The sequence below is a fragment of the Hypomesus nipponensis genome, chromosome 17 (genome assembly GCF_054491055.1).
Source record: "Hypomesus nipponensis isolate SF chromosome 17, ASM5449105v1, whole genome shotgun sequence".
Lineage (NCBI taxonomy): Eukaryota > Metazoa > Chordata > Actinopteri > Osmeriformes > Osmeridae > Hypomesus > Hypomesus nipponensis.
Window position 1 is genome coordinate 21,882,501 of NC_140377.1, and position 13,979 is coordinate 21,896,479.

The window sequence follows — 13,979 nt, forward strand, 5'->3', positions numbered from 1 at the left end:
ACACACAGTCATACACACACAGTCACACACACACAGTCATACACACACACAGTCATACACACACACAGTCATACACACACAGTCATACACACACAGTCACACACACACAGTCATACACACAGTCACACACGCTCCCTGCCAGGGTTCAGGCTGTCTGTTGAGGTGGTGGACCTGACTCAGCTCAACTGTCCCTGGGAAAATGGAGCTGATTACAGGAACAACACACACCTTCCTCTCTCTCTCTCTCTCTCTCTCTCTCTCTCTCTCTCTCACACACACACCTTCCTCTCTCTCTCTCTCTCACACACACCTTCCTCTCTCTCTCTCTCTCTCTCTCTCTCTCTCTCTCTCTCTCTCTCTCACACACACACCTTCCTCTCTCTCTCTCTCTCTCTCACACACACACCTTCCTCTCTCTCTCTCACACACACACACCTTCCTCTCTCTCTCTCACACACACACCTTCCTCTCTCTCTCTCACACACACACCTTCCTCTCTCTCTCTCACACACACACACCTTCCTCTCTCTCTCTCACACACACACACCTTCCTCTCTCTCTCTCACACACACACCTTCCTCTCTCTCTCACACACACACCTTCCTCTCTCTCTCTCACACACACACACCTTCCTCTCTCTCTCTCACACACACACACCTTCCTCTCTCTCTCTCACACACACACCTTCCTCTCTCTCTCTCACACACACACACCTTCCTCTCTCTTTCTCTGACACACACACACACACACACTTTCCTCTTTCTCACACACATGTACATGCCAACATTCCTCACACATGCATAACTCTCATACTGTCTTACACAGGAAAACACGCCTCAGACTTGGTCTGGGTCTGGGGCAAGTTGTTAATGTGGTGTGTGTGTGTGTGTACCAGGACCTGTACATGCTAGCTGTCCAGGAGTTGAGTCGTCTTCCTGAGCTGGTGGAGGACGTTCTCAAACTGCAACGCTGGACCGAGATCCTGCACTGCCCGTAAGACACACACCCACACACACTGACCACCACACACACACACACACACACACACACACACTAACCACCATACACACACACACACTGACCCTCAGATACTCACCCTCACACACAGACACACACACTGACCACCTCACACGCACATCCAGACTGGTGTTGCTGTGCCGCAGGGTTAGTGTTAGAGAGAGAGATGGTGAGGGCAGGCTGGTGTCGCTGTGCCGCAGGTCCGAGGAGGAGCGTGAGAGCAGCAGGAAGCAGGTGCGTCCTCTGTTCCGCCACTTCAGACGCATCGACGCCTGTCTTCAGCCTCGCCAGGCCTTCAGGGGCTCCGACGAGAGTGAGTCCCCCTCCGCTCACCCTAACCCCCTCACACCCATCACAGGGTCCTAACCCCACGCCCTCACACCCATCACAGGGTCCTAACCCCACGCCCTCACACCCATCACAGGGTCCTAACCCCACGCCCTCACACCCATCACAGGGTCCTAACCCCACGCCCTCACACCCATCACAGGGTCCTAACCCCACGCCCTCACACCCATCACAGGGTCCTAACCCCACGCCCTCACACCCATCACAGGGTCCTAACCCAACACCCTCACAACCAACACGGTTTTGAGAGGCTAAACCGAGACCCACAGAACTGTTGTTCTGTCTGTAGCGGTGTCTGTATCTGCAGGATGTCAAGGTGTGTTGCCGGGTGTTACTGGCACAGACTGATGCTGTAGCATGGTGTGTGTGTGTGTGTGTGTGCAGTCTTCTGCAGGGTGTACACCCCAGACCACTCGTACGTGACCATCCGCAGCCGTCTGTCTTGTCGGGTGGGGGAGATCCTGGCTCTGGTGAAGGAGAAACTGCAGTACAGCGAGGACCAGCCCACCCAACCTGGCAACCTCATCCTGGTGGCCGTCACCTCGGCCGGAGGTAGGACACACACACTATACACAAACATGTACACACACACACACGCATACTACTACTACACATACGCGTGCTCCACAACTCTACTGACACAGATTACAACAACTCTAGTATTGATCTGTCAGCATATGCATGAAGCTGATCTGTGTGTGTGTATTGATCCATGTGTGTGTGTGTGCGTTATCAGAGAAGGCAGTGTTCCGCCCTAGTGATGAGGCTGTGTTCACCACCCTGGGCGTCAACACACACCTGTTCGCCTGCGAGCCCCCTGAGCTGGACTCCCTGGTGAGTCCCACCGAGACAACACACCTGGAGTGTGTGTGTGTGTTGTGCATGAATGTGTATAGTGTGTGTGTGTGCGCCTGTAAAGATACGTAGCTAACCAAGCGAGCCAGTTGTTGAAAAGGAAGTCCTCACCGCCAGCCCCTTCCTTCCTGTCTAGCTGCCCCTACCTGAGGAGATCCACTGGTCGCCTGGCGACAGCAAATTACACGACATGAGCGCTGAGGAGGTAGCCAATCAGCTGGTCACGTTCGACTGGGAGCTCTTCAGCTGTGTCCATGAGGTCAGTCCGACGCTACAGAAGTCACTCTGCAGTCTGAGCATGCTCAGTCCGACGCTACAGAAGTCACTCTGCAGTCTGAGCATGCTCAGTCCGACGCTACAGAAGTCACTCTGCAGTCTGAGCATGCTCAGTCCGACGCTACAGAAGTCACTCTGCAGTCTGAGCATGCTCAGTCCGACGCTACAGAAGTCACTCTGCAGTCTGAGCATGCTCAGTACGACGCTACAGAAGTCACTCTGCTGTCTGAGCATGCTCAGTACGACACTACAGAAGTCACTCTGCAGTCTGAGCATGCTCAGTACGACACTACAGAAGTCACTCTGCAGTCTGAGCATGCTCAGTCCGACGCTACAGAAGTCACTCTGCAGAATGAGCATGCTCAGTCCGACGCTACAGAAGTCACTCTGCATTATGAGCATGCTCAGTTTGGGAACAATAATATTATTAGCTATAATAATATCAATAATTATCATAATAATATTACCAGTAATAATAATTTAAATAATGTTAACTAAATTAGGTACATTTGAAGAATTAGTGTCAAGAAAATGTGTTTGCTGAAAGCAGATGAAATTATTTTCCTTTGGCTTGATTAGTGAATTGACTTTGCAGTACATTTTTGCATGCGTTAGGGAAGCATAAGTCCTTATTTTGCATCGCGTGATCTTTTTTATTCTTGGAAAAACGATATGTAAACATCTTGTATTCTTCCTCTGTGGTTGCGGGGTGCAGGTGGAGTTTGTGTGCTACGTGTTCCATGGCGAGCAGGCTCGCTGGCGCCCCCTCAACCTGGAGCTGGTACTGCAGCGCTGCAGCGAGGTGCAGCACTGGGTCGCCACGGAGATCCTGCAGTGCCAGTCACTGCCCAAGAGGGTGCAGCTGCTCCGCAAGTTCATCAAGATCTCAGCTCTGTGAGTCCTGACCCCTGACCTCTGACCCTCTCCAAACGCACACAGGCCTGAAGCAGTTTGTAGCACGAGCTGCGTTCGTCTGAGTGCCCAGTTGTAAAACGGTGTGTGTGTGTGTGTGTTCCAGCTGTAAACAGCAGCAGGACCTGCTGTCTTTCCTGGCGGTGGTTCTGGGGCTGGACAACCCTGCCGTCAGCCGTCTGCGACTCACCTGGGAGGTAAACACAGACACACACACCCACACACACTCACACACACTCAAACACAAGCAAACCAGCACGCCAACAAACACACTTCTATCAACCCTCACTAACAGTTCTGTTGTGTGAGCACACTTGTTGTCTTGTTGGATTGAATATTAACCCCAGGTCCATCTCTCTCTCTCTGCGTGTGTGTGCATGATTCAGGGTCTGCCTGGGAAGTTCCGGAAGCAGTTCCAGCAATTTGAGAGCATCGCGGTGAGTTCACGCCCCCCGTGGTGTGCTGTTCGGTTGCGTGTACCCGGAGAACCTCTCTGAGTGAATGTGGACGCGTCTGTTCCCAGGATCCCTCCCGGAACCACAAGTCCTACAGGGACTTGATGTGCAGCCTGCGCCCGCCCCTCGTCCCCTTCACCCCCCTGCTGCTCAAAGGTGAGGAGGCCACAACCACCAAGCACCACCACCAGATCTGGGGTTGTATTAAACATCAGTATACTTGAAGATGCCCACGCTTAAAGCCAAGGCACACATCACATCTTCTACAGACGAAATAAGACGTGTTGTGGGTGTGTGCTGGTCAAGGTCTCTGCGTGACCATGACACACTCGCACTCCCTCACACAGATACCCTCACACACACACACCCTCGCGCACACTCAGACAACGTTAATCAAACAGAGGCAAGCCTGTGTAATCCCCCTTAACCCTGCCACTCACACACACACACACACACACAAACTAACACAGCACCCTCTCCACCCACCAGCTGTTGACCAGATGTGAGCTTATCCAACCCCCCCACACACACACACACACACACCTAGCCAGTGTTTCAGTGTTGTGTTTGGGGGTAGACAGCAGTCTGGACCTCCTCCTCTCTCATTAACTCTCCTGAGTAACGATGCCTGCATGCTGGCTCTGTTCACACACACACACACACACACGCACACGCACACACCTCAACCACACACACACACCTCAGGACAGTTTCGCATGCTGCCGTCTTCCCGCTGGGCTAAACACACACACACATACCCCCCCCCCCCCACACACACACATATCCCCAAACACACACACACACACGGTCTCCTACCTTCTATGTCTTCTCCTACATGGTTTTCTTCTCTGGCCTGTGTGGCTCCTCCCTCTAGGGGGTGTGGTTTGTCGTGTCTGTCAGGGTTGTTTAGGCATCAGACCATCTGGGAGCCTCTTATCTGAGCTTTCTCTTCAACACCACAGACCAGCGTATTAGATCATCCATACAGACACCCCTCCCCCTCTCTTTATCCCTTACTCACTCACTCACTCACACACACACAGTCCAGACCCTCTTTTCCTCACACACACACACACACACATACTGTACACACACACACACACACATACTGTTTACATACACACACCCCCTTTCATCGTCTTTGACCTTGGTGAGGGGAATTGCCAGAATGTTCCTTTAATGTTGAGTGTTGGGTCTGTGCGTGCCTGTGATGCTCAGGGAGGTTAGTGTGAGCAGAGGCTGTGAGGGCGGGGGCTTGACTGGATAGATCCTTAGATGGATGATTTACCATTTTAGAATGGTAAAGAATTTACCTCTCAGTGAACAATCCAGGCCGAAAATATATGTCTAAGTCTGTGTGTGTGTGTGGGTGTGTGCATATTTAATCTTTCTGTGTGTGTGTGTGTGCTGGTTAGACAGCAGCAGCTTTCCATCTTTCCTCCCTGTTTATCTTCCTTCCCCTCTTTCCTCTCTCCACCCCGCCTCCACCCCTTCGCTCCCCCCCCTCCCTCTCCTTCTGTCAGTGTGTTGTGATGTCAGAACATTCAGAACATTCCTTCTGACTGAACCTAGCCTGGCGTCAACATACCCCCCTGAACCCTTCTCAGCAGCAGGAGAACGGACAGTCAATAACTCGATGGCTCGTTTCCTCCTCCCTCTGCTTTCTTCTCTCTTTTCTTTTTCTCTTTCCACCTGTCTGCCATCCCTTCTTTCCAGAGGTTGGCTAAGCACTGCGGCGAGTTTTGACATGTAATTACATAACCTTGCTTCCCTCTCTTTCTCTCTCCTTACCCGCCCCTCTCTCTCTCCCTGTCTCTCTCTCTCTTCCCCTGTCTCTCTCCCTCTCTTTCTCTCTCTATGTCTCTCTCTCTCTCTCTCTCTCTCTCTCTCTCTCTCTCTCTCTCTCTCCCTCTCTCCCTCTCTCCCTCTCCCCCATCTCTTCCTCTCTCTCTCTCTTTCAGACCTGACATTTCTCCATGAGAGCTGTAAGACCTTCCATGGGGAACTGGTCAACTTTGAGAAGATGGTAAGTACCTGCACCTCACTGTTCACTACAGAGACAGACTGAGTGTGGAGGCTGGGATGTGAGACAGACTGAGTGTGGAGGCTGGGATGTGAGACAGACTGAGTGTGGAGGCTGGGATGTGAGACAGACTGAGTGTGGAGGCTGGGATGTGAGGCAGAGAGAGCGTGGAGGCTGGGATGTGAGGCAGAGTGAGCGTGGAGGCTGGGATGTGAAGCAGACTGAGTGTGGAGGCTGGGATGTGAGGCAGAGAGAGCGTGGAGGCTGGGATGTGAGGCAGACTGAGTGTGGAGGCTGGGATGTGAGGCAGACTGAGTGTGGAGGCTGGGATGTGAGGCAGAGTGAGTGTGGAGGCTGGGATGTGAGGCAGAGAGAGCATGGAGGCTGGGATGTGAGGCAGAGAGAGTGTGGAGGCTGGGATGTGAGGCAGAGTGTGGAGGCTGGGATGTGAGGCAGAGAGAGCGTGGAGGCTGGGATGTGGGACAGAGTATGGAGGCTGGGATGTGGGACAGAGCGTGGAGGCTGGGATGTGGGACAGAGCGTGGAGGCTGGGATGTGGGACAGAATGTGGAGGCTGGGATGTGGGTGCTTCCCAGTGTGAGCTCAGCTGTCAGCTGTGAAGGCTAATGTCTGTTATCTGTGTACTGGACACTGACATGAGCACTCACCTCCTCCTCAACTCTTTTTGTTCCAGCATAAAGTTGCAGAGATGGTGAGAACCATCCGACGGTACAGGAGTTCTCAGCTAGGTAAGAGCACACGCATACACACATACACACACACACACCCACACACCACACACACTTGCTTCCAGGTGTTGGATTGCAAACACATGTTCAAAACATGTACAACACACACTCTCTCTCTCTCTCTCTCTCTCTCTCTCTCTCTCTCTCTCTCTCTCTCTCTCTCTCTCTCTCTCTCTCTCTCTCTCTCTCTCTCTCTCTCTCTCATCTCTCTCTCTCTCTCTCTCTCTCTCTCTCCCTCCCTCTCTCTCTCTCTCTCTCCTCTCTCTCTCCCTCTCCCTCTCCCTCTCCCTCTCCCTCTCCCTCTCCCTCTCCCTCTTCCTCTCCTCCATCTCTCTCTCTCTCTCTCTCTCCCCTCCCCCTCTCTCTCCCTCCCTCTCTCTCTCCCTCTCCCTCTCTCTCTCTCTCCCCCTCCCCCTCTCTCTCCCTCCCTCTCTCTCTCCCTCTCCCTCTCCCTCTCCCTCTCCCTCTCCCTCTCCCTCTCCCTCTCCCTCTCCCTCTCCCTCTCCCTCTCCCTCTCCTCCATCTCTCTCTCTCTCTCTCCCCCTCCCCCTCTCTCTCTCTCCCTCCCTCTCCCTCTCCCTCTCCCTCTCTCTCTCTCTCTCCCCCTCCCTCTCCCTCTCCCTCTCCCTCTCCCTCTCCCTCTCCCTCTCCCTCTCCCTCTCCCTCTCCCTCTCCCTCTCCCTCTCCCTCTCCTCCATCTCTCTCTCTCTCTCCCCCTCCCCCTCTCTCTCTCTCCCTCCCTCTCCCTCTCCCTCTCTCTCTCTCTCTCCCTCTCCCTCTCCCTCTCCCTCTCCCTCTCCCTCTCCCTCTCCCTCTCCCTCTCCCTCTCCCTCTCCCTCTCCCTCTCCCTCTCCCTCTCCTACCCTTCACACATGGGACCAGATGCAGACCTGTCTGTGTAGATCAGGGTGCAGTGAGCACTCCACCCTGCCGCGCCCCACTGTTGGAACAGCACAACCCTGGGGGCCAGCCAATCACAGGGCTCCGTTCCACCTCACAAAGCACACGCCAACACAGGCATCCAGCACGTGGGATATTGTTTTTCTAACACTAAGCTGATGTAGGAAGAGAACTTGATTGGGTACAAGGCTGGGCAGAGTCACATTTGGGAGGCACCACTGCGGTCTATAACACTTACCTGGACAGTGAGCTTACATAACTCAGCCCCCAACACACACACACACACACAGAACTGTGTCTGCGACGAGCCATTAGCAAGATTCTGCCTGTGACACATACCTGTTGAGTGAACTTACATAACCTGCTCACCACTGGGCGTTCCTGTTGTTGTTCTACCTTGCTAACAGCTAACACTGTGTCTGGTTGCACAACGGTTTGCCGAGCCAACAGCCCTCTCATCTGGTTTTTCAAGGCGTAGCCTAAATGTGTTTGAAAAGCAGACAAGACTAGACAAAGTCGCCACTGAATGGCCACCACCTTGAAAAGCAGCCACAAAGCCTAGCGATACAGGCTAGCGATACAGGCTCGCCATACAGGCTAGCGATACAGGCTAGCCACACAGCCTAGCATTACAAGCTAGCAATACAGGCTAGCGATACAGGCTAGCCACAAAGCCTAGCATTACAGGCTAGCGATACAGGCTAGCCACACAGCCTAGAATTACAGGCTAGCAATACAGGCTAGCCACACAGGCTTGCGATACAGGCTTGCCACACAGGCTTGCGATACAGGCTAGCGATACAGGATAGCCACACAGCCTAGAATTACAGGCTAGTGATACAGGCTAGCGATACAGGCTAGCCACACAGGCTTGCGATACAGGCTTGCCACACAGGCTTGCCACACAGGCTTGCCATACAGGCTAGCCACACAGGCTAGCCACACAGGCTAGTGGCACAGGGTAGCCACACGGGCTAGCCATACAGGCTACCTCTACAAGATAGCTATACAGACTAGCATTCCCCAACACAATCAGAATCAGAATTCGGTTTATTCGCCATGAATGTTATACAAACACAGAATTTTCTGTGGCGGGAAGGTGCAAACGCTAAACGAATCTTAAATTAAGTAAAGGTACAAAAGTTGAACTATTCTTAAGAACTAAACAATCTAAGAATAAAACAATTTAAATATAAGATAAATTAAAATTAAAAAAATATATAAAAATAAGAATAAAACGACACCTGCATGTGAGGTGTTCAGACAGCATTTCATTAGTAGGTACACTGAAAGCCTATTATGAGTGTCTATGTATGTCTCACTACACCTACAGTGTAAATAATCCATGCTGATGTACAGAGGTGTGTGGTTACTGTGCTGCACTGGGCTCAGCTCTGCATACAGTGAAGAACCTTCTTGTAAACTTACTAGATTGTGTCATTTGCTGACTTAATAATCAACGCTAAATTACCTGCTGTCCTAACTCCCATTTCTTTTTGTTGCTCTTTTTGTCAGAAACACACACACACATACACAGACAGACACACAAGACAGTAACTGCGTGTCAGCTAAGAAAAACAGCACTGTCTCTAGCCATAATTGGACAGGACTACATTACCATGTAATCTTAATGAATAGGTTCATGCTCATGGGTGTGTGTGTCTGTGTGTGTGTGTGTGTGTGTGTGTGCGTGTGTGTGTGTGTGTGTGTGTTCGTGGGTGGAACTGAGCATCAGAGGATGACGCATGGCATGTCTTCCTGCAGCCAGAATAGACAACAACTGTGTGTGTGTGTGTGTGTGTGTGTGTAAGAGTGTGTGTGTGTGTCTATTGATAGCCTGGGTGAGCAGTGAGTGTATTGTTGTTGAACTGAACCAAACCAGTTCTATTCATTCCTGCCAGCCTGCTGCAGCCAGATTCAGTGTGTTGGGATGTGAGACAGAAACCACATAGCAGGCAACACTACAGTGTCTACCTCCCCCTGGTGGTCAGGCGGTGGAACTGCAGGACATCTGCAGCTCCATGAATGCTATGGGTGAATGTAGTTTGGTCTCAGTCTGTATTTTGCATTGGGGTTTTGCATGTCGTTATGTTGGATGGATCAAACTTGACTGTAACTTACTCCTTCTTCCCTGCTTCCCCCAATACCTCTCCCTCCCCCCCCTCTCTCTCTGCCTCCATCTCCCTCCCTCCCCCTCCCTTCTCCCTCCCTCCCTCCCTCCCTCCCTCCCTCCCTCCCTCCCTCCCTCCCTCCCTCCCTCCCTCCCTCCCTCCCTCCCTCCCTCCCTCCCTCCCTCCCTCCCTCCCTCCCTCCCTCCCTCCCTCCCTCCCTCCCTCCCTCCATCCATCTCCCTCCCTCCATCTCCCTCCCTCCATCTCCCTCCCTCCATCTCCCTCCCTCCATCTCCCTCCCCCTCCCTTCTTCCTCCCTCCCCCTCCTTCCCTCCCTACACCTCCCTCCCTCCCCCTCCTTCCCTCCCTCCCTGTCTCCCCACCTCTCTCTCCAGTTACGGAGGCGGAGCCGTCTCCCTCCCACCTCCAGACCAAGGCTTACATCCGCCAGCTGCAGGTGATCGACAATCAGAACCTGCTCTTCGACATGTCCTGCAAACTGGAGCCCAAGGACATGTGAGAGGCGGGGGGTGAGGGATGGAGAGATGGACCCCGAGACAGGAGGATTCAAACGCAACAATAACCGGCCCTTCTTGCACCTCTCACTTCTTATTGGACGAGTCGTCTGGCTGTCAGTGTCACCAGCCAGTGATTAAGACCCTCTGGGACCAACTGACGTGGTGGAATTCTTTGGTTGTAAGACTCTGCTATTGGTCATCCGTAAAGAAGGTGGGGTTCAAGAATGTGTGTGAAGAACTTATTGGACGGTAATTTGAGGATGTGGATGAACAACTGGGCCTGCTGTTTACTTGACTCAACCTGTCTCTCGACAACCACTCATGCCGTCAGCTGTGTCGCGAATTCTGCCCAGTTCTCACTGCCACCAAAGCCCCCTCTCTCTCTCTCTCTCTCTCTCTCTCTCTCTCTCTCTCTCTCTCTCTCTCTCTCTCTCTCTTTTTCTCTCTCTGCCGGAACTCATTTCACTCGCTGGCTTCTGGAACATTCCAGGTTGTCCGGAACACAGCTGGAAAACAGACTGAAGGTGGAACCTTCTAGAATGTCCAGATAGAAACGTGTGGTGTAGAACAGGTCGGAGGTGCAGGAGTTTGTCAATAATGTCGACCTGTCATTTTGTCGACGTATCAGTCTGTCAAGCGGGTAACTCGGAGTGTATCCTCACTAACAGCACTGCCCGGCTGTCTCCACGCCAACCTGACTGTCAAGAGCTCTGAACCTTTTTAACCACCAACTCGGACTGCACCCCTGTTTTTCTGTCCTCCTTCCTGACCTACACTCAGGCGTGAGACAATCTGACCCCTGACACCTCCTCACACCTGACCACGTCTGTGCTACACCTGACCACGCCTGTGCTACACCTGACCACGCCTGTGCTACACCTTTTGTAAGCTGGGCTCGTCCCCCCCGGAACGCCGTCTGCTCTCAGCAGGCCTAGACGTCAGACTGTTTCTTCAAAAAGCTCCTGCTGTTACTGCTGTAACGGGTTGGGAAAAACCTGAGGTTCGCACCTTCAGCCATAAACTATCTGAGAGGATCAACCTGGACAAGGAGCTTTAATGTTTAATTATATTTGGGTGTGGGCTTATTGAATTTCTTTGTTGTTTGGAATAGAAAGGGGATTTCTTGTTTTTGTGAGTAGTTGCGTCGACGGACACTCACAGTACCTTAGGTCAGGTAAAGGTGCTCTCACAGAACCTTTATCACAAGCTTCATAATGATGACGAGAGTTTGAACCGCATCATTTCCTGTCAGGCTACCCACATATAAGAGCTTTCTCTACTGGTTGATTCAGTGGTTGATCACTGAAGGTGTAACTTCTCTACATGTACAGACAATGGTTGGCCAACTTATTTGTATCAACAAAGCACTTTTGCCTCACCTCAGGGCTCCATTTATTGAGGATGAAACCAGAGGGATATAATGGTGATATTATTATTATTATTATTATTCAGTTTTAATATGGCTCAGTTCAGTACAGTTCAGTTTTGTTTGTACAGTACGACCGTTAAGTATCATGCTACGTCACCGCAAAGACTGTGGTTGCAGACTTGCTAAGTGTTTACTGCTTAAGTGATTTATTTTTCCTGAAGGGAATTCATCATACAGGAGAGATGCTGAGCTAAATAACAACGACATTCATATTTGGTGTGGCTTATTGAAAATGGTATAAACAGATGGAAACTTTACACCTGGCACAAGCCCTTGGTGAATCTGAGTCTGAGTCTTCACCCGCTATAGCGATGGCAACCTCATCCCTATCACCGCATGTATCATGACATTGTTCTCTAAAATATTGATTATAGAAGATCTTGTATGAGGAGTTTTAGGCTGGATATTATGTCAGCACCTTGGCCAATCATAAAGGTCTGAGGGGGTTTAAAGGATAGCTAATATAAGCGTGTAACTCCTTGTCGTTGGACTGGCTGGTCATTCTGTCCGATTATTTCACTCTCAGACCTGTTTGTCCAGGGTGGTGCTGAAGAGGTGAGTAAGTGGACCCATGGAAGGTGACATCATCACTCGTTTGCCTGTGACTCTCTCAGGACCACTTCCTGGGTCGTGACCCCTAGAGGGCTGCCTGCGACTCCTGTATGATAAAGCTATAATGTAAATACTTCTAAGCTGTGTAAATAACTAAATAATATGGAGACTCTATTTTATGAATGAGCTACGAAATGGATTACTCACTGAGATTATCTGATTTGTTTTGTAAATGTGAAAAAGTGTGTACAGTTATCTAATGAGCTGAAAGACAAAGGTCTACTATTGATGGTTGATGACTTCATGAATTGTACAGCGTAACTATTTAGTTGTTTTGGTTGTTTTGATTTCTTAATTGAGGGTAAGAGGGGGGGGGGGGTAAGGGGGTGATTCTTGGGTCTTATTGCGTTTTGTTTTTGTACAGAAGTCAGTGTTTACAGTCATCATCTCTACAGAAACTCAGATTTGATGTTATTAGACGTGGTGCATGGAGTCTGGAACCGGCAGAAGTTGGAGACCCTTGGACCTGTCCTGAAACAAGCCCTGACCCTCCCTCTTAGACACACCCTCCTCTCCCCCTTAGACACACCCTCCCCCTTAGACACACCCTCCCCCTTAGACACACCCTCCCCCTTAGACACACCCTCCCCTTAGACACACCCTCCCCTCCCCCTTAGACACACCCTCCCCTCCCCCTTAGACACACCCTCCCCTCCCCCTTAGACACACCCTCCCCTCCCCCTTAGACACACCCTCCCCTCCCCCTTAGACACACCCTCCCCTCCCCCTTAGACACACCCTCCCCTCCCCCTTAGACACACCCTCCCCCTTAGACACACCCTCCCCTCCCCCTTAGACACACCCTCCCCTCCCCCTTAGACACACCCTCCTCTCCCCTTAGACACACCCTCCTCTCCCCCTTAGACACACCCTCCCCTCCCCCTTAGACACACCCTCCTCTCCCCCTTAGACACACCCTCCCCCTTAGACACACCCTCCCCTCCCCCTTAGACACACCCTCCCCTCCCCCTTAGACACACCCTCCCCTCCCCCTTAGACACACCCTCCCCTCCCCCTTAGACACACCCTCCTCTCCCCCTTAGACACACCCTCCTCTCCCCCTTAGACACACCCTCCTCTCCCCCTTAGACACACCCTCCTCTCCCCCTTAGACACACCCTCCTCTCCCCCTTAGACACACCCTCCTCTCCCCCTTAGACACACCCTCCCCTCCCCCTAAGACACACCCTCCCCTCCCCCTTAGACACACCCTCCTCTCCCTCTTAGACACACCCTCCCCCTAAGACACACCCTCCTCTCCCCCTTAGACACACCCTCCCCTCCCCCTTAGACACACCCTCCTCTCCCCCTTAGACACACCCTCCCCTCCCCCTTAGACACACCCTCCCCTACCCCCCAGAAACACTGTCCCAGGACTAAAGATCAGGGATTTCTGGACAGGCCTGGTCGACTCTTTATTCCCTTATTTCTCTGAACAGTGTGTACAAATGTATGTCGCGATATGGACACGACAGGTTTCCATGTATTGTATAGACTACAGCCTCACATGACACTGGGCTCTGCCATGTTCCTCGGGACTTAAGCTCCATAAGAGGGGATACAACAAGTGTCCACCTTGGTGATGATAAGGATTTAGGATATGGTTGGTCTGGGAGAGCTCTGTTCCCCTGGTGGCCCCACACCCCAGCTTCAGACACGACACGCCTAAATAAAGCCTCTTCTGATGACCCTGGTGTCTCTCTCTCTCTCCTTATGGTGAATGTGCATGTCTGTCTTTTGATGTACCTGTTAATGCTATATCTTTGTGTCCAAT

General features: G+C 51.8%; 1 protein-coding gene across 1 annotated transcript in view; it reads left to right on the plus strand.

Moving 5' to 3' along the window:
• rapgefl1 (Rap guanine nucleotide exchange factor (GEF)-like 1) overlaps window positions 1-13,893 on the plus strand; it is a 28,125-nt gene extending 14,232 nt beyond the window's left edge. Inside the window, exons 4-15 of the mRNA XM_084678377.1 lie at window positions 896-993; window positions 1,218-1,330; window positions 1,750-1,917; window positions 2,102-2,199; window positions 2,357-2,479; window positions 3,212-3,390; window positions 3,515-3,605; window positions 3,795-3,845; window positions 3,932-4,019; window positions 5,825-5,889; window positions 6,581-6,635; window positions 10,042-13,893. Coding sequence (XP_084534503.1) covers window positions 896-993; window positions 1,218-1,330; window positions 1,750-1,917; window positions 2,102-2,199; window positions 2,357-2,479; window positions 3,212-3,390; window positions 3,515-3,605; window positions 3,795-3,845; window positions 3,932-4,019; window positions 5,825-5,889; window positions 6,581-6,635; window positions 10,042-10,166 — 1,254 coding nt within the window. The 3' untranslated portion in view covers window positions 10,167-13,893. The remainder of the gene's footprint in view (window positions 1-895; window positions 994-1,217; window positions 1,331-1,749; window positions 1,918-2,101; window positions 2,200-2,356; window positions 2,480-3,211; window positions 3,391-3,514; window positions 3,606-3,794; window positions 3,846-3,931; window positions 4,020-5,824; window positions 5,890-6,580; window positions 6,636-10,041) is intronic.
• Window positions 13,894-13,979: the final 86 nt, after the last annotated feature.